Source organism: Electrona antarctica (genome assembly GCF_951216825.1).
Source record: "Electrona antarctica genome assembly, chromosome: 20".
Lineage (NCBI taxonomy): Eukaryota > Metazoa > Chordata > Actinopteri > Myctophiformes > Myctophidae > Electrona > Electrona antarctica.
The window spans coordinates 4,797,756-4,818,763 of record NC_136801.1 but is presented as its reverse complement, the minus strand read 5'-3'; the positions used below and the strand labels follow the sequence as shown (position 1 = coordinate 4,818,763).

The 21,008-nt window shown below is 46.4% G+C and overlaps 1 protein-coding gene across 1 annotated transcript; it reads left to right on the top strand.

The window, feature by feature from the left end:
- Nucleotides 1-404: 404 nt before the first annotated feature.
- On the top strand, nt 405-20,169 carry LOC306912836 (suppressor of tumorigenicity 14 protein homolog; the record flags this gene model as incomplete). The annotated part of the gene is made up of 19 exons (XM_079489291.1): nt 405-497; nt 1,174-1,357; nt 1,804-1,928; nt 4,059-4,126; nt 4,444-4,637; nt 6,221-6,316; nt 8,426-8,645; nt 10,208-10,359; nt 10,527-10,624; nt 10,861-10,967; nt 11,405-11,538; nt 12,370-12,474; nt 12,779-12,892; nt 13,518-13,628; nt 14,821-14,940; nt 15,094-15,277; nt 16,234-16,505; nt 17,211-17,347; nt 20,002-20,169. The coding sequence occupies 19 exons, from the start codon at nt 405-407 to the stop codon at nt 20,167-20,169; spliced, it is 2,682 nt and encodes an 893-aa protein (XP_079345417.1).
- Between the last annotated feature and the right edge of the window lie 839 nt (nt 20,170-21,008).

Here is a 21,008-nt window from a genome sequence, read left to right as displayed (position 1 = left end):
TTTTGTACCCCTGTGGAAGATGATCCAAGGGCATGTCCGCCAAGTCGCCATTATCCGGATACCTTGAGCACGTTCCTCTCAAAACATTCTTTTGTCCGACCAACTTTCCTCCACATACACAACGGGGGACGTTTGCCCACAAATATCTGTCGCACGGATGCTTGTGTGGATTGTACACTTTCATAGTGGACCCATTGTCCCGCACTGCATTGTGGGGCTCCGTGTGACACCTGCCGTCCAGGTATACGGCAGTGCAGTGAATGCCCGCCGCGTCCGAGCCGCTCAGGTCGGGTTTCTGCACTTTTTTTCAAAGCAGCGATAGCTTAGGGGTTTCCTCTCTCCATCATTTCTATGCCTGAGGTATTGTTGTATATCACCTCTCCGGAGCTTAACGGGACCGTGCCATGAGGACTCTCCCCAACAGCAAAACCTGCGAAGTTTACAGCGTCTGTGGCCATGGACATAGTTGTTCTGCTGCCAGCCTGCCTGCTGCACAGGTAAGAGACCCATGCCTTCAGTATAGCCTCTCGCTTTTTTCCATCTGTCTGATCCAAGGACAAAGAGAAAATGAAAAACAGACCATCGCTAGTCATCGCAAGTAATATATTATGTCTATGCCAGGTTTGGCTATATCATTTAGAAAGCATATAGAGTTTTTGATAGACCAGGGATTTCCCCTCATCAGAGGCAGGAGGCTGAACGATCTGGGCAGTTCATCAGCTTAGTCCACTCAGCCATGGCTCATCTTAATTGTAAAATCCGTCTCTATGGGTATCTGGTTCTCTTTCTCATGAATGTCCATGTCAGAGTGTTGCTACTTGATGGAGTGCTGACACCAGAGCGCCGGGCCGTGGGAAAGCAGACCCCTCTTGCCACGCTTTGTGTTCTCCCCCGGGGAATTTTGCCAACCGTTTAAATGTTTTAGAAGAACCTTTCAGCTGAAAAGATGTTCGCCGTTGCTCTCAATAAATCAGTGGTGCTTAAGTATGCCGCGCGCCGTTTTAGGATAGATTCAGTGCATAGATTTTGCACAAAGGTCAATTAGCTTTCCACATTTGTTCTTTATTCATCTTGTTCTGTAGTCACACTGTAAAGAGATCCAAAGAATTATAGCCACAAGAGAAGCTTAGAGTAGTAGTAGTATGATGTGTGAGTTGTGTTTGTCTCTGGAAGGGAGAGGGGGTCTTAAAGGCGCCCCCCACCCAATCCCAGAGCCACCCCATGAAGCTTGAGGTTCGGGCGGATGAGGAGGTGGAGGTGGCCCGAGCACCACCGCCCTGTGGTTCATGGAGGAGGTGGACGTTAGGTATCGTCCCTCTCACCGCTGCAGTTGCACTGACTCTACACTTCTTAACATGTGAGTACAGTGTTATCTGTGTTGGGCCCGACTCACACCTTTCGATCTAGCATACAACATTGATGCATGCTAGATGTAAGCAAGATGTAAGTGTCATGGCCGCCCCAATGCATTTCCAATGGAAGTCACATGGTTTGATACAACATTTTGGACTACAAGCTGTTGTATGGCTTTCGGCTGTGTTTCGACTGCCCCCCTCCCCCTCATACAACACAAATGTTGTGTCAAACCATGTGACTCCCATTGGAAATGCATTGCGAGCTTGCATCAGCTATACATCTCATACAACAAGCATACATCAATCTGTTGCGACCGTGTAGCTGACTTAGTCAGCGATGTGTCCTCATATCCACCATAAACGACTTCAAAACCTGTTTCGAAACATTCTGACCACCGTTCAACTCATATACCATGTCTCAAATCCCTTGTTGTTGTTTTTTTTAAAGCTCCACCTCCCTCAGTGTTCTTCCTTGGCGGCAGCGTAGAGTTCCCCGGCCTGAACTTCTCATTGGACCTGGCTAACTCCACCTCGCCAGAGTTCCGCCGGCAGGCTCAGGCTTTGAACCATTATGTAAGTGGAGGAGCAGCACAGCGGGTGATGGTCGATGGTCGCCTCGCTGTGTCTTCCCTGAAAGCCCATTCTTGAGTGCTGTGCTTGACCCCTTCCTATTCCTGGCTCAAAGTGATGCTCCGTCTGGCTCCCTACAGCAACCTACTTGTTTCTGTCTTTTTCACCTCTCGCATTGGCAAAGCGCGGCAGCCCTCTGCCCGCGCTTTATTCTCTATCCAAGTGTTTCTCTTTGAATTTGTATTCTTTTTAGTGGCCCCCCCATCTCCTTTCTGTCCTCTGTTTTCCTCTTTCTTCCATTGAAGCGTCTCTCTCCTCTCCCTCTCTCTCTCTCCTCTCCCTCTCCCTCTCCCTCTCCCTCTCCCTCTTCCTCTCTCTCTCTCTCTCTCTCCCTCTCTCTCCTCTCCCTCTCCCCCTCTCTCTTCCTCTCTCTGCTCCCCCCCCTCTCTCTCTCTCTCCTCTCCCTCTTCCTCTCTCTCTCTCTCAATCCTCTCTCTCTCTCTCTCTCTCTCTCTCTCTCTCTCTCTCTCTCTCTCTCTCTCTCCCTCTCTCTCCTCTCCTCTCCTTCTCCCTCTCTCTGGTGGTGTTAAATGTAAAGCTGCTGTAACAGGACCCCGGTCCAGTGTGTGCGTGAGTCCTGGGACCCCCAGAGACAGGGCCCTTTCAGGGCCGAAGACAAGCCTGGCATTTGTGAGCCCTGCCGAAGGCCCTGCATGCAGGCAGCGAGAGTGAGAGGACGAGCAGCCCCTCAATAAAAACATTGTCTGTGTCGCCTTTCACACAATCAGCCACTCTGTGCCCTTCGATGCAGAGGAAGGCTTCGTACACACATAAAGAACAACTGTGCTGTGCTCTGCCTGTGTTTCATGGCCGCCCCAATGCTTTTCCAATGGAAGTCTTGTGGTTTGACCAAACACTTGTGTTTGATTGCCCCCCCTCCCCCCATCACACACAACTGTTTGGTCAAACCACGAGACTTCCATTGGAAAAGCATTGAGGCGGCCATGAAACACGGACAGCACAGAGCATATTCGTCTGAAATGTGTGTACGAAGCCGGAGACAACCACAACTCCAGGCAGGGGTTGAGAGAGACAGGGCACTAGGGAAGGATGGTGGGAAGAGACACGGAAGGGCCCGGATGGAGTCCACTGGGTTGAGAGAGACAGGGCACTAGGGAAGGATGGTGGGAAGAGACACGGAAGGGCCCGGATGGAGTCCTCTGGACGGCATAACAAGAATAAAGGGCAGGAGCTGCACACTGTGCACATATCCTATATGATCAGGTTGATTACATAGGATAGGACACGCTTGATTGATAATGGGTGAACGTTTCCCCTTGTTACTGTAGGGCTTCAGCAATTTACTCTAATTTCCTAGTAATCAGCCCTGTGGGTGAGTCCGTGGGCTAGTCAGGTGGTCACAGTATCTGCATTGCCATCTGTTCATTATAGAGCAGGTGAACCCAGGGCCAGCAGCCCATACCACCCAGGGTCTGCTTCTACGAGGCTGGCAGGTGAGAGGGACACAAAGGACCTCTGTGCTGCTCAAAATCGACACAAAACCCATTTAGGCCTGACGTCGAAATAAAAAAAACGTTCGCTCCGAAAGAATATATATTCAAAGATTTGTGCCGCATTTTTACGATTTTTCAAAAATAGCAGACCTACAAGCTCATAGCGCGCCACCGAGTGGCGCGCTACGAGCTTGTAGGTCTGATATTTTTTGAAAAATCGAAGAACCACTGACATAGAAACATAGCTTTTTCAGAAAACTGTCTTCTACTGATGTAGAAGACATTTTTAGAATCTGATCTCAGGTCAAAATGGGTTTAAGTGTTTTACAATGTGCATTACATTCACTCATTCACACACAAACTCAAACACATGGTGGTGGAGGTGACCATGCAAGGCACCAAACTGCCGGGGTTTAGTGTCTTGCCCAACGACACTTCAACCCTAACCCGGGGATCGAACCGGAAACGTTCTGATTCCCAAGCAGCCAATGTGCCACTATGACACTTGAGCCAGTGCCGTCCGAGTGAAGTGACCTCACAAGCCATGTCATGAATGATGTAGCATCCACTGTGTCAAAGCCCTGACTGATTCCTCCTCTCTCTGCCCTCTGAAAAACAGTTCTCACAACTCTATGAGTCGTCCCCTTGGAGCTCCTATTACCTACACTCAGGAATTATCGCCTTCAGGTAAGTCTAAAATAACTAAATTATGCAAAAACACAATCTCGAGTGTACATTTAACTCTGAGCGTAACATGCAATTTTCTTTTATGGACACTCAGGATTGTATAGTGCGACCATCCAGTTTCTGCTCATAAAGATCATATATACAGCCCCGCCCAGATACAATACAGTAGCCTACAATACACTGTCACCAAAAATAGCCGTTGTAGAAGCTCACAGCGCGCCGTGTTGTGAGCTTGCAGATCAGCTATTTGTGCTGGCACACAACCAAGTGTAACAGGCCCTTTAGAATAGCAACGTTGTAAACCATTTGTGTGACAGTGAAGGAACGCAGCAGGGCCTCAACGTCTTCTACTGGAGTAAATTCTCCGCCCCGGACAACGTTGCCATGGCGATCCGGAGGCGGGGTCCCGAGCGGCTGCAGCGGAGACTCCCGGGCACCAACAAGCTGCTGGACAGCCGCAACGAGCAGCGATACTACATGAACAGAGACATGGACCTGTTCAGCTGGCTCGGTAGAGTGGCCCATGTATTTGTTACAAATAGAACTCTATGTTACACAAGAAAATAGGTAGTAAGAAAGTAGGTAACAATTAGTAGTAGTTAAATAAGTAAATTACTAATAACTAATAGTTTTCACATGTATACAAATATTTTCAAATGCCTGAAATGTATAGGGCTGTATAGGGCTGAAATGTATAGGGCTGAAGTAGAGGATCTAAACTCAGCAACAAAAGTTCGGAAACTTAACTCTCACACAGTAATAAGGAAAGAAAATCTGACCCGTCTGAAGTGAGTGGTACTGTACTGTACTGTACTGTACTGTACTGTACTGTACTGTACTGTACTGTACTGTACTGTACTGTACTGTACTGTACTGTACTGTACTGTACTGTACTGTACTGTACAAGCCCTCCTCCCTTTGTGTGTCTGTGTCTGTGTGTTAGGCTGTGCAACAGTGACACTTGGTGGTGAACAAACGCTATAACGCTATTTCCGTGCTCGGACACAGACCCAGGGACACAGCCACACACATAGCTGTCTATAGGAGTGGTTGCACCACTCAAAAACAACACATATTGGCCATTTTTACACTTTATTAATTTTACACTCAGTGTACAGCTGCTTGGCACCTCCTCCTCATGCTAGTCATAGATATATATAAAGTCTAGATGGCTTAAGGCGGAGTTTCTGACGTCGTTCACCCGGCGGCCATCTTACTTCGGGGCTACAGTACAGTATGTTCAATGGCAGCTCAAACAAAAACATAACTCGCTCGGATCTTGACGGATTTACAAACGGGTTGGTTTATTACAAACGTTGTCAACGTGGCTATGATTCAGGGCGCTTATCTGCTTAATTTAGTTTTTTTATATGAACGTTGTATAAAAGCATATAAGTATGCGGACGTCTCTGACGTTTATAACAAACCAAACCGGTTGAAAATTGAGCAAGTTGTGGTTATTTAAAAGTACATGCCCCATAGACACAATGTTATGCTGCCCCGAGGTAAGATGGCCGCCACGTAGCAACGTCGCTCTCCATTGGCCAGAGCGCGGATGAGCCATCTAGCTTTCTTATATATATCTATGATGCTAGTCACCAACCTAGCCACATTTTGCTGTGGGATGGCATCCCATTCCTCATCCTCAACCAGTACAGGTTTTGTTGCAAGTCATCCAACGTGGTTCTGTTGGCCACTCAATTGGGTTGAGGTCTGGACTCACGGCAGGCCATTCCATCCTCTCCACTTCCAAATAATAGGATGTGATGATCCTGAAGAGGAGCGACAGGAAGACCCTTGCTGCTGTCTATATCTATAACAATGATTACTATGGGAATATAGAGCTACCGGTATATAACACTTTAACACATTCGTTTTTAATAAATGTTTTCACACATAAATATGTATGCACGAGCGATCGCACGCGCGCGCACACACACACACACACACACACACACACACACACACACACACACACACACACACACACACACACACACACACAAAATCACAATGTTGTAAATGTTTGTTGTATAGGTAGGACTTGAATAACATTTTTACGTATGAAGACATTTCTCATGTGCCTCTGTATAGGTTTGGACCCTGATGACTTTGACTCGGATGACAAGACAGACAAGATTAAAAACCCAAATAGCATCCAGAGTGGGAAGTGGCAGCTGGGTTTCCAAGGTAAGGGAAGTATGATATACACTCTCCGATCTTCTATTGTCAAATGTCTTGCCTCAGTTTCCGTGTCACCCGATGTGTTCTTCTGCTTGTGTAGTCCATCTGCCTAAGGTTCGAGGTGTAGTCCATCTGCCTAAGGTTCGAGGTGTAGTCCATCTGCCTAAGGTTCGAGGTGTAGTCCATCTGCCTAAGGTTCGAGGTGTAGTCCAACTGCCTAAGGTTCGAGGTGTAGTCCATCTGCCTAAGGTTCGAGGTGTAGTCCATCTGCCTAAGGTTCGAGGTGTAGTCCATCTGCCTAAGGTTCGAGGTGTAGTCCATCTGCCTAAGGTTCGAGGTGTTGTGCACTCAGAGATGCTCTGAAGTTTACTGCTCGGTTGTAGCGAGCGGTTATTTGAGTTATTTTTGCTGTTCTATCAGCTCGAACCAGTCTGGGCATTCTGCGCTGACCTCTGGCATCAACAAGGCATTTTTCTCACAGACTGGATTTTTTTTCTTCTTTTCTGACAGACCATTCTCTATAAACCCTGGAGATGGTTGTGTGTGTGAATAATATCCCAGTGCCAGCAACCATGCCATGTACCCAAAGTAATTTAAATCACCTTTCTTCCCCCATTTGATGATCGGTTTCAACTGCACCATGTGTACACGCTGAAATGCATTGAGTTTCAACTGCACCATGTGTACATACACGCTGAAATGCATTGAGTTTCAACTGCACCATGTGTACACGCTGAAATGCATTGAGTTTCAACTGCACCATGTGTACACGCTGAAATGCATTGAGTTTCAACTGCACCATGTGTACATACACGCTGAAATGCATTGAGTTTCAACTGCACCATGTGTACACGCTGAAATGCATTGAGTTTCAACTGCACCATGTGTACATACACGCTGAAATGCATTGAGTTTCAACTGCACCATGTGTACACGCTGAAATGCATTGAGTTTCAACTGCACCATGTGTACACGCTGAAATGCATTGAGTTTCAACTGCACCATGTGTACATACACGCTGAAATGCATTGAGTTTCAACTGCACCATGTGTACATACACGCTGAAATGCATTGAGTTTCAACTGCACCATGTGTACATACACGCTGAGATGCGTTGAGTTTCAACTGCACCATGTGTACATACACGCTGAAATGCATTGAGTTTCAACTGCACCATGTGTACATACACGCTGAGATGCGTTGAGTTGCAGTCATGACGTGCGAACATCCCACGAGGCAGAGTTAATCAGAAGCTGTCAATGAATTGCAATGCATTATTTAGTTTGATTGATTTTGGGGGCGTGTGCTCTGATCCAGATCATTACTGAACTAATGCCTTTTAAACCTCCGGATGTTTTACTTTGCACTTTTCCTACATTGTGACGTATTCTTGCTCTCGTTCATTGATTGCTGTATATACCGTTTGTCTGCAAAACCACTCCGTCCACGGTGTACTGAATGTGCATCACTTGCTCGAACCCATTTTGGGCCTTTTGGTGTTAGCATTATGTTATGCTTTAGCTATTGAAAAATAGCAGATCTACAAGCTCGTAGCGCGCCACCGAGTGGCGCGCTATGAGCTTGTAGGTCTGCTATTTTTGAAAAATCGAAGAACCACTGACATAGAAACATAGCTTTTTCAGAAAACTGTCAGGATGTAGAAGACATTTATAGAATCTGATCTCAGGTCAAAATGGGCTAATAGAACAGGGGTTCTCAACGTTTTTGGCCGGGGACCCCCGGAAATGCTTTGACAATGTCTCGGGACCCCCGCCCCGCCCCCTCCCGACCCCCAATATAAATTGACTGCTACAATAACCTTAAACCATTTTGGGCGGGAACCCCTTTTGGTGTTTTAAGCATTGTTATAATTTAGCTATTGAAAAATAGCAGATCTACAAGCTCATAGCGCGCCACCGAGTGGCGCGCTATGAGCTTGTAGGTCTGCTTTTTTTTTTAATCGTGAAAATAAAAAAAAAATTCTTTTTTTTTTTTTAAATAATTTGGGGACCCCCTAAAATAATTTGGCGACCCCCCGAGGGGTCGCGACCCACGGGTTGAGAACCCCTGTAATAGAAGACACGTAAACAAAACCATCATTTCCCTTGTGTGTAGCGATGTCCTTTGACCTCTACGCCAAATTTGGCTACAACCGCACCCTGATTCTGGTGAACCCCAAGAAGCCGTACTACCAGTGGCGTCTGCGGGTCCCCTCGGGTCACGTGGTGAGACTGGTGGTCCTGACTCTGCACGGAGCCACGCCCGGGAGCTGCTCTGCCCACAAGCTGTCTGCTTACGACTTCCTGCTACCTTTACAGAACAAGATCATTGCCAGGTATTTGGACTTTTCAATTTATGCCCTTCATCCTAGGGATCATCTAGGGATGTCCATCTAGGGATGTCCAGATCACGTGTTTTTGCTCCTTATTTGCTCCACACCGTATTGTGTGTGGAGTACTACTGACATGTAATCATGTTGTACCGTATTTGCAATTGTATTTGTCTGTATGCTTTTATTTGGACCCCAGAAAGACTAGCTGGTTATGCTTAAAGGACCACTTCACCACTTTTCAACCTCCGACCTCCGACCCAATGACCTCCGACCTATAACCACTCTGCATACTGACAGACCCAATGACCTCCGAGCTATAACCACTCTGCATACTGACAGACCCAATGACCTCCGACCTATAACCACTCTGCATACTGACAGACCCAATGACCTCCGAGCTATAACCACTCTGCATACTGACAGACCCAATGACCTCCGACCCAATGACCTCCGACCCAATGACCTCCGAGCTATAACCACTCTGCATACTGACAGACCCAATGACCTCCGAGCTATAACCACTCTGCATACTGACAGACCCAATGACCTCCGAGCTATAACCACTCTGCATACTGACAGACCCAATGACCTCCGACCTATAACCACTCTGCATACTGACAGACCCAATGACGTCCGAGCTATAACCACTCTGCATACTGACAGACCCAATGACGTCCGAGCTATAACCACTCTGCATACTGACAGACCCAATGACCTCCGACCTATAACCACTCTGCATACTGACAGACCCAATGACGTCCGAGCTATAACCACTCTGCATACTGACAGACCCAATGACCTCCGAGCTATAACCACTCTGCATACTGACAGACCCAATGACCTCCGACCCAATGACCTCCGAGCTATAACCACTCTGCATACTGACAGACCCAATGACCTCCGAGCTATAACCACTCTGCATACTGACAGACCCAATGACCTCCGAGCTATAACCACTCTGCATACTGACAGACCCAATGACCTCCGAGCTAGAACCACTCTGCATACCGTCGCTGTCGGGTGGAGACATCATAACTGCTTACTTTTCAGGATTAATTAAACTAAAGTAGCAGATCTACTTCGTTAAAGACTGCTTGCAGATGTGCTACTTTTGGTACTTTTTGTGTGATGCTGTAGTACGATCAAATAGGACATTAATTTACAAATAAGTTAAACTATGGAGATAGGAGGTTTTCTGCCCGACGGCAACGATTAGCTGAAGGTCTCTGCCTGTCCCAGGTGGTGTGGTCTGCCTGTGTCTGGCCCGCCTGCGTCTGGCCTGTCTCCCCGTCATGAAGCTAACATCTTCTGCCTGTCCCAGGTGGTGTGGTCTGCCTGTGGCCGGCCCGCCTGCGTCTGGCCTGTCTCCCCGTCATGAAGCTAACATTTTCTACCTGTCCCAGGTGGTGTGGTCTGCCTGTGGCCGGCCCGCCTGCGTCTGGCCTGTCTCCCATCATGAAGCTAACATCTTCTGCCTGTCCCAGGTGGTGTGGTCTGCCTGGTGCCGGCCCGCCTGCGTCTGGCCTGTCTCCCGTCATGAAGCTAACATCTTCTGCCTGTCCCAGGTGGTGTGGTCTGCCTGGTGCTGGCCCGCCTGCGTCCGGCCTGTCTCCCGTGCTAACATCTTCTGGGAACGTTATGCTGGTCACCTTCTCCTTCAGTAGGCTGAGGGACGGAGCTGTTTTCAAAGCCTATTTCCAGGCTATCCCCAAAGCAGGTGTGACTGCTACACGCACGCACGCACGCACGCACACACGCACGCACGCACGCACGCAAGCACACAATGAGCTAGATATGTTGCATAATGTGGAACAAGTTTGACTTGCTGCTGTTTTTGAACTGGGTTCTTTCCTGTTTCTCTGTGTGGAATGTCTCCCCCTGCAGGTTGTGGAGGCTCCATCTCCTCATGGAATGGCTCTCTGGCCTCGCCTCACTACCCATCCTACTACCCCCCCAATGTGGACTGCAGCTGGACACTGCGGGTGCGCGTGTGTGTGTATGTGCGCGCGTGCGCGGGCGTATGTATCAGTGTATGTTGTGAGTGATAGACAGGGCTAGAGAGAGATTAAGTGAAAGGCAAAGATAAAGATCAAGAGAGAGAGAGAGAGAGAGAGAGAGAGAGAGAGAGAGAGAGAGAGAGAGAGGATGGTACCTTTGTTCTGTAGCCTCTCCACATTCCGCCATGTGAACCCTGCTCCTGTCTGGTGTCGTGTTCCAGGCGCCACTGCCAGGATACCAGATCTCCTTGACGATCGTGACGTTGGACATTCAGGACGCGTCCTCAGACGGCTGTGAGAAAGACTGGCTGGACGTCGCAGGGGTCAAGTAAGTAGTAGTACTGAGGTGTGACTGACTACTGTCTACAGAGCGGCGTTTCCCCACCTATAATGTCTACGGATCTGTGTCCCCTTTGGGGCTGGCGCCCTTTCAACCTGGTGTGCCTATTTTGGGCATGTCATTATATTGCCAAAAAGATTGTAATATGTTTTATTTTAATGTTAATAAATGGCAAACGTTGCTTGTAGATTGGCTATCTTTGCTATTCGTCATATGAGAAGTGTGTGTGTGTGTGTGTGTGTGTGTGTGTGTGTGTGTGTGTGTGTGTGTGTGTGTGTGTGTGTGTGTGTGTGTGTGTGTGTGTGTGTGTGTGTGTGTGTGTGTATTGTATGTATATATATATACAATATATATTCCAATCTATGATCAGTAATTTCTACTTTCACACTCGGTTTTATGAGTTTCCAATCACATTCATTTTCCAGATTATGTAATCCAATGCCAGACAGCTACAAGAAGCGTGTATACTCTTCTCCTGTTTCCCTCCACTTCCACTCTGATGAGTCACTCACTCACAGGGGCTTCTATATCCTCTACCGAGCCTTCAATCCTGACAGCTGTAAGTCCAAATGCTTCCGCAGCATCATTGCGATTCCCAAACCAGTTTAGCTTTAAAAAAAGGCCTGTGTCCCCATTGTGCATTGGCTTTAGGGGCTGCGGACCAGGGCACCAAGCTTTAGGGGCTGCGGACCAGGGCACCAAGCTTTAGGGGCTGCTGACCAGGGCACCAAGCTTGGGGGGAGGGGGGCGCATAGCACAGCACGTTAGGGGGCATCTCAGCCAATCACTTGGGAATCGTTACGAGTTACACAGCATTTCTCTATAAGCGTTTAATGATGGCCATTTTCTGTCCTTCCTAACAATGGTATATGTACTAATATATTCATATTGTTTCAGCTTTGTACAGGCTGTCAAAGCTGGCACTGAGAAGTAGCTGCATACGGAGCTGCACATCACTAAATCATTCTTACCGTTGGCCACTGAGCAGCTCATTGGTGCAATAGAATAGACGGTGTGCATAACTGTAGTACCATCTTTCAGAAGGATGAACATGTCAGTTTCCCATAGCTTCATCTTTCTGATTCTGAGCCAATTAAATGAAGCTATGAGAAACTGACCTGGAACAGGAAACGGTTATGCCCACCTTCTGGAAAACGGAACTAGAAGTCATGCACATGTCTTACTGAGGATTGCGCAAACCAAACCGCAAAGGCTTTTCAATATTGAGGAATCTCCTCTCCTCTCCCAGATGCTCTCAGTGTTCCAACCAGCCTTTTAGGTCACAGCCCAGAGGCACACTTTTAAAAGCTTTCAGGGTAATTGCCGCAACTGTGAGAAAGTAGAACAGTTCCAGGGTTGTTTTCTTCATGTGTGTCTCCTCCTCCTCCAGCCTGTCCTCGACAGTTCCGCTGTGGTGATGGACGCTGTATCCCTCTGAGGAATGTGTGTGATGGCACAAAAGACTGCTCAGATAGCCGGGATGAAGCTAGATGTTGTAAGTCTATCAACAGCAGCTCATAGTCTGTACTGTACTGTACTGTACTGTAACAGTACATCAAACTAGTAGGGTGTACCCTTATCTTTTGCTAATAATGTACAAATCTAGGCATCAATTCTGTATTTTTTGGAGCTTCCTAATCAGGTTTTACACATTTAGCCACAGTACATGTGCTTACAAACTGCGAAATGATGAATTACCGGTATTAATTGTGTGCGTGCGCGCGTGCGTGCGTGCGTGCGTGCATGCGTGCGTGCGTGCGTGCGTGTGTGCGTGCGTGTGTGTGTTGTCTCGTATACAGCGCTCTGCAAGCCAGGAGAAGTGTCATGTGGCGGTGGTCAGTGCAAGCCACACGGCAGCCTGTGTAACGGTCACAACACCTGTGGAGACAGCAGCAGTGAGGAGAGCAACTGTGGTGAGTACATTCTCATTCATTATGCCGTCATACAATTAAAGAATTAAAGAACATCAAAGAAACTTCATTAAAATCAAGATTTTTCAAAAGCTGTCGAAAATGGTACATCGATCTACAAGCTCACAATGTGTGAAGCACAAGCATGCACGTGAAAGCAGTTGTAGGCTACACATAAACGAGGCACACGCGTGAAGCATGTCTGTGATGAATGCTTATGGAGTGCCACAATTTTTTCCACCCTAAAACATGATCATCAGGTACTATTATAATATAAGGAGGAAGAACTTTTTCCAAAAAGTGTACAGTATTTGTTAAATCATGCTTTTATGAACTGCACCTGAACTGAAGCCGCACCCACAGCTGTAGTTGTATGATAAAGGGGGAGGGGTTAGGGGAGGAGCTGATAGTGTGATGTCACTTTATTACTGTTTATTTCATTGGCCCGTTTGACTGTCAAGGGTTCAGCCTCCAGGAAGAAACCCTAAATACAAAGTTAATACATCATTGCACATAAAAACGACTCCAGGGTGTCTAATGAAGTACTGTCACCTCATAGACACATGAAAAACTGGAAAAATACAAAGATTGTGGCACTCCATCTTTATGTTTGCTGTGTTTTCTGCAGGTAAATGCTACCACGTGTGTCCCAACAAGTTGTGCTTGCCAAAGTCTTCAGTGTGTGACGGCATCATAGACTGCAGAGACCGCAGTGATGAAATCAACTGCACAAGAGCATGTGAGTATTTCATTCATCTACGTACCATAACAGGTTGTTATACTTTTTTCCTGCCATCAAACCATAGACTGTAAAAGAAAATATGGACAAAGCGTTCTCCGGGTCTGATATGGATTTAACATGAAGCCTGTCAGTCCTTGAATTGTAAATCGCCATCTTTCTAGATCCGTTTGGGCCCAGCTGGCCATTGGCTGGCCCAGACAACGAGGCGGGACTTCCCCCCTTCTTCTTCGTTGGTTTTTATTTTGACTCGAGCGGGGGGTGGATCCCGATCATAGACTGTAAAGGTAGCCACGCCCCTCAGAACATACTCGACTTTATGGTCATTTTTTTAATAAATGGGACCATAATTTATAATATTATGACATGAGAAATTAGACTTTAAACTAGTGACTGGAAGCAGAAAGTATTCATGACCATGTTTATTAAGGTAATACAGTCTAGGTGAAGTTGGGCCTAAATACATGGACCTCTATGGAGCTATGGGGTTTTTGGGGCCCAATGACAGCGCCACAACAGGCCATTATATGAACTTTCAGGAAGTCAGGATTTCCTACTGACACAATTGGCTTCACTGCCCCCCTGCATCAAACTGATCTTTGTCAAAGGCATTGATCAATGATTGGAAAGTCCAATGGAGAGCACTTTGGTATACTGATAAACTTTTTTTTGATAAACTTTTAATTCACATTAGCCACATACACCCTATATACTTCATTGACTGGGGTCCCACCGGAGTCTCCACCTGGCCTCTGCTTTTTTCCCTCTACACCAAACCTCTGACGAAAATAGCCACAAGCAAACAACTTGAGCTTGTAGACCGGAAAATTGCAAAGACTAAGTATAAATAGGGTTTATGCGGTTACTATATTATATGGAATCTCTAAATTGAAGTAACTACTAAGAATCCATCCATCCATCTTCAACCGCTTATCCGTAGTCGGGTCGCGGGGGCAACAGCTCCACCAGAGTGCTCCAGACTTCCCTCTCCAGAGCAACATTTGTGACTTCCTCCTGGGGGATTCCCAGACGTTCCAAAGCCAGTGAGTCGATGTGTTTCCTCCAACTGCGCCTTGGTCTGCCCCGGGGTCTCCTCCCAGTGGGACTACTAACTACTAAGAATGATATGATATAATATTCATATATTTACGGTATACCCTGTGTGACACCTGCTCTATCCCTTCCTCTTTAGTCCAGAAAGGCTGCACTCCATCCACCTACAAATGTGCCAATGGAAAGTGTGTGAGTAAGATCAACCCTGAATGCGACGGAAACAAAGACTGCTCTGACGGCTCTGATGAGCTGCGATGTGGTGAGCAGTACATTTTTTGCATACCTGACCAGTGACCGTTCATTTAGGCGATAGGAAAACCAAGCTAAAAACCTGTTTCCTTAGGGAAGAAAGAGGATTTGGCCTACCCCCTAGCCCCTAACCCTCCTTCCTGTTCTTATACCCCCCTACCAGGTTGTGGTACGAGGCCTAAGAAGCGTACTAAGATAGTGGGAGGGTCCGATGCGGGGGCCGGCTCGTGGCCCTGGCAGGTCAGCCTCCAGATGGATCGCTATGGCCACGTCTGTGGGGCCTCGCTGGTCTCCAACCGCTGGCTCATCTCGGCTGCACACTGCTTCCAGGATTCAGATTCCATTAAGTGAGATTCTTTTTTTTTCTAAAATTTTTATCCCACGATTTTGTAACCCATTTTTCACCCCTGTGTCAATTATCTAATGTGATCCTGGGCTCTACACACCCTCCGCCAACCTAGTCCCCATATATGGGGGACATGGGGAGAGCAACGGACTTGAACTCATGCTTCGTTCATGCCTGAGTGTCCAAGTTGCTCCTTTACACATGACAGGGGGGAGTTTCCCTGGTTGGACGTAGCTCGTGGAAAGGAACACATTATTCCAACCAGTTCCTTTCCCCTCCATCAGGCGCCCCGGCTGGCCAGGGGGAGGCAGTTTAGAGAACAGGATTACTGCATGTTTTTTGTGAGGGTACCTACCCTAGGGGACATTAAGTGAGATTTTAAAAAGAAAAAAAACACCAGTGATCATAATCAGTCGCCGCTAATGATGCGCGGGTCTGCATGCCATGCATCCCCAATTTCTTTTTAACAAAAAAAAATATATATATTCATTATATTGGAAATGTATTCATTTAGAATTAGTAATAATTTGTTAATTTTTACATTTGAAAAAAGAGAAAGAGAAATGACACGCACATCACCCAACCCAAGCTTGGGCAGTAGGTGCTGAGCAACGAACAGTAAGTAGAGAAGAATAAATAAATGACAGATGCTTTACTACTGCACACACAAAAAAAACATTCAGTTTTGAGCACAAAGCTCTTCCTCTTTTTTTCATTTTGACATTTGACATCAGTTTGTCTGTAATGCTGTAACGATAAAGTTACAAATGGACCCTAACGGGTCCATTTGGTTCCATTTGTACACTCTCAGAGTTACAGACCCACAAGGGTCAATTTGGTTCCAAACTATCATTTAGCTGGGTACCCCCTGGAACTCCCTCAAGGACCCCTGGGGGTCCCCGGACCCCACTTTGGGAACCAGTGCGTTAGAGGTCCCTTGCCCTTTGTTGCCTACAGATACTCTGATGCCCGGGCGTGGCGTGCGTACATGGGTATGCGTGTGATGACCGCGGGTAACAACGGAGCGGCCACCAGGCCGATCCGCCGCATCCTCATCCACCCACAGTACGACCAGTTCACCTCGGACTACGACATCGCCCTGCTGGAGCTCAGCGTTCCCATCTTCTTCAACGAAATGGTCCAGCCCGTGTGCGTCCCGGCGCCCACGCACTCCTTCAGCACGGGCACCAGCTGTTTCGTCACTGGCTGGGGAGTGCTTATGGAGGACGGTGAGAGCTGCCTGAAATGTACCTTTACTAGTCGCCCCTAATGAACTAGACAAGTAAACAAAATGGAGGGGTCCTTTCTTCCAGCACAAAAAAGGTGTTTATAACCGCACACGTTTTGCCCATGTTGTATAATAATTAACCAAAATTGGTGGCACTCATCATGTGCACCTGCGATTCATATTAAAGCTGCTATAAGCAATAATATGTCAAATTTTTAATGACCTTTTTATTTTTTGGTATTCAGACAGCCAGCAAAACGCTCCCCAAAAGAATGTAGTCTATGTGACACATCTAGGGGCCACAATCTGCATTCAAATATTTTCCTAGAAGCTTTGTCATTGGTCGATTTGCCTGTCTACTTCCTGATTGGTTAGTCATTTCGACCGGGTTTTTTGTCGACCAATGAAAAAGCTTCTAGGAACATCTTTGAATGCAGATTGTGGCCCCTAGATGTGTCACAGAGACTTCTTCAGAGAAGTCATTAAAATTCTGACATATTATTGCTTATAGCAGCTTTAAGTGCTGATGATGATATAACATTAGTACATGTTATTTAATGCTGTGTGTGTGTGTGTGTGTGTGTGTGTGTGTGTGTGTGTGTGTGTGTGTGTGTGTGTGTGTGTGTGTGTGTGTGTGTGTGTGTGTGTGTGTGTGTGTGTGTGTGTGTGTGTGTGTGTGTGTATATGATGTCTGCTATTTATTTAGGCGAACTGGCAGCTCTCTTGCAAGAGGCCTCCGTGAGGATCATCAGCAGAAACACGTGTAACAAGCTGTACGACGACGCTGTCACTCCCAGGATGCTCTGCGCTGGGAACCTGAATGGAGGGGTAGATGCTTGTCAGGTGTGTATACTGAATGGAGGGGTAGATGCTTGTCAGGTGTGTATACTGAATGGAGGGGTAGATGCTTGTCAGGTGTGTATACTGAATGGAGGGGTAGATGCTTGTCAGGTGTGTATACTGAATGGAGGGGTAGATGCTTGTCAGGTGTGTATACTGAATGGAGGGGTAGATGCTTGTCAGGTGAATGGAGGGGTAGATGCTTGTCAGGTGTGTATACTGAATGGAGGGGTAGATGCTTGTCAGGTGTGTATACTGAATGGAGGGGTAGATGCTTGTCAGGTGAATGGAGGGGTAGATGCTTGTCAGGTGTGTATACTGAATGGAGGGGTAGATGCTTGTCAGGTGTGTATACTGAATGGAGGGGTAGATGCTTGTCAGGTGAATGGAGGGGTAGATGCTTGTCAGGTGTGTATACTGAATGGAGGGGTAGATGCTTGTCAGGTGTGTATACTGAATGGAGGGGTAGATGCTTGTCAGGTGTGTATACTGTATGGAGGGGTAGATGCTTGTCAGGTGTGTATACTGTATGGAGGGGTAGATGCTTGTCAGGTGTGTATACTGAATGGAGGGGTAGATGCTTGTCAGGTGTGTATACTGAATGGAGGGGTAGATGCTTGTCAGGTGTGTATACTGAATGGAGGGGTAGATGCTTGTCAGGTGTGTATACTGAATGGAGGGGTAGATGCTTGTCAGGTGTGTATACTGAATGGAGGGGTAGATGCTTGTCAGGTGTGCATACTGAATGGAGGGGTAGATGCTTGTCAGGTGTGTATACTGAATGGAGGGGTAGACATTGCCAAAGCATTTCCGGGGGTCCCCGGCCAAAAACGTTGAGAACCCCTGCTCTAACCAGAAAAAGTTAAAACAGATGGTTGTCATTTTACAAAATAATACATGTCTTTACTGGCAGTAAAACAAAAAATGAATTTAATTTTCAATTTCTTTCAAATCACACACTAGACACACTCAGTCCTCCTCAGGAGTACCAATGAATCTACCCGTTTCTAAAGCTAATGGTCCCAGAATGCAGCTGTGCACAAAAAGATACATTTTGTGTAACATAAGGTTCAGGGCCATAATTATTTTTAATAAGACGATATGTTCTTAGTTTTGGTTTGTACCATAAATCAACAGCCCAACTCTCCTTATACCCAAGGAACATATAGTTCTGTATTTCATGAATATTACAGCATAGTCTATTTAAATAAATAAATGATGAATTATTCATAAAAAATAAAGACTTTACTTCATTGGCCCAGGGGTAACCATTAGAACGATGAGTTGTAACGATATAGTAACTGCATCGAAAATTGAAGGAAGGAAGTGAGACCAGTGTCCATGACATCACAGACACTTTGAAATACTAAAATATCTAAAAAACACACAATACCCACATAAAAACCCCAGGGAAGTGTTTCTTGTCTCCCAAACATCATTAAAATAAGATCTGGTTGCAAAAGGGGTGAAGTGTCCCTTTAACCCATTTACGTAGGCCTGACTAACGTTCGCTCTGAAAGAATATATATTCAAAAGATTTGTGCCCCTTTTTTTAACGATTTTTCAAAAATAGCAGACCTACAAGCTCTATGAGCTTGTAGATCTGCTATTTTTGAAATAGCTAAAGTATAACATAATGCTTAGTTAAAACACCAAAAGGGGTTCCCGTCCAGAATGGGTTGCGCTACTCAGTGGCTCAATTTTGTGAGGCTTTACAAAGCTTGACTAGTCCCCTGTTCTCAATTCTGATGACATCAATCAGGCATGGTGTAGTTTCAAAAAGCTTTTTATCTCTGCAATTGATACCGTAGCTCCAACCAGAACAGTCAGAATCAAGCAGAGATCAAACGTATGGTTCACACAAGAAAAGAGGGGGTTGGCGAAAGGGCCTTTCTGTGTGGAGTTTGCATGGGTAGGTACCCTCACAAAAAACATGCAGTAATCCTGGTCTCTAAACTGCCTCCCCCTGACCAGCCGGGGCGCCTGATGGAGGGGAAAGGAACTGGTTGGAATAACGTGTTCCTTCCACGCGCTACGTCCAACCAGGGAAACTCCCCCCTGTCAGGTGTAAAGGAGCAACTTGGACACTCAGGCATGAAGGAAGCATGAGTTTCAAGTCCGTTGCTCTCCCCATGTCCCCCATATATGGGGACTAGGTTGACGGAGGGTGTGTAGAGCCCAGGATCACATTAGATAATTGACACAGGGGTGAAAAATGGGTTACAAAATTGTGGGATAAAAAAAAAGAAAAAAAGAGGGGTTTAATTACTTTTCCATTCAATATCTGTACACTTGATCTATCTATGAAATGTGTGAATTCTCTGTGTTCATGTCAAGGTACGGGTTTGTCCACATGTGTTCAAATATAATGTCTATGTATTTGCCACAGAATCACTGTGTTTACTTATTTATATCCATATTCATACATTTTCCCTTAAAAAAACTCTCACACAGATTTAACTTCTTTGCTAAATAGTTACTATATCGATTTTAAATCATTGAATCCTATCGTATCATATCGCCATAATTAACCAACATCGTCCATGTATCGCATTGTCAACCATGTATCATGATACATATCGTATCGCTGTTCAAATGTGTGTGTGTCTGTGTGTGTGTGCATGTGTGTGCATGTGCATGTGTGTGCGTGTGTGCAGGGGGACTCAGGGGGTCCTCTGGTGTGCCTGGAGCGGGGCAGGCGGTGGTTCCTGGCGGGCATCGTGAGCTGGGGCGAGGGCTGTGCCAGGCAGAACCGCCCCGGAGTTTACACACAGCTGGTCAAGTTCGCGGACTGGATCCATCAGCAGACCAAAGGACAGGTCTGACTGATGACTGAATGACACACAGAGGGACAGAGACACAAACCAAACTTCTAACGGTTCAGAAACGGAAGCCATGCTCAGACTAAAGGATGATATTCATAAGAACACATTCAGTCAGGGGTCACTGCTACTTTTAGGGGGTCCGGCCGACACAAGGCGAAACATGGCAGGTGCTCTTACTTCCCCGGACTGGCCGAGTTCATTACGATTGCCTCTAGTCCATTGCTATACTTACTTACTTATCCTCTTTGTCCCGGTTGGGGCATAAGGCCGGAAATGGACACATTCCGTGTGTGTCTTCCTCACTCTCTCTGTCATGGTGTCCTTCTCTCCTATAGCTCAGCACTACAGCTGTTCTCACCTCTTTCTCTCGCAAATTTTGACACCATTTCTCTCAGCTGTGTCGTTCAGTGAGGAGACGGCGAGCATGGCACATGTTGCACACACTAGGCCAAAAGAAGTCTATTCTCTCCTCTCATTGTGTGTGGGATGAGTTCTCTCCCTGTAAGTATGTAGCTGTATGTGACTAAATTTGACTGAGGGACTGCCATTGGATTTTGGATTTGAATTTTCGTTTTTTCATGTCATATGAAAGCAGGGAATCACAGCTTCAAATTGACATATTGGTTGTTCAGTTTGACCCACCAGTTTTGGAGATATGGCTTATAGAGTAATGTCTTGCAGAACACAGCGAGTTGAGAAAACAGGCTTGAAAGGTTCACTTCTGTGGTCTCTAACATTACACCTAGCTACATGTTTAAGCATTTATTTCATATTTACATGTCGATTTCAGCTCTGACACTTATTTCAGACATGCTCTAGTATGTGAAGAGTCTGGCTGT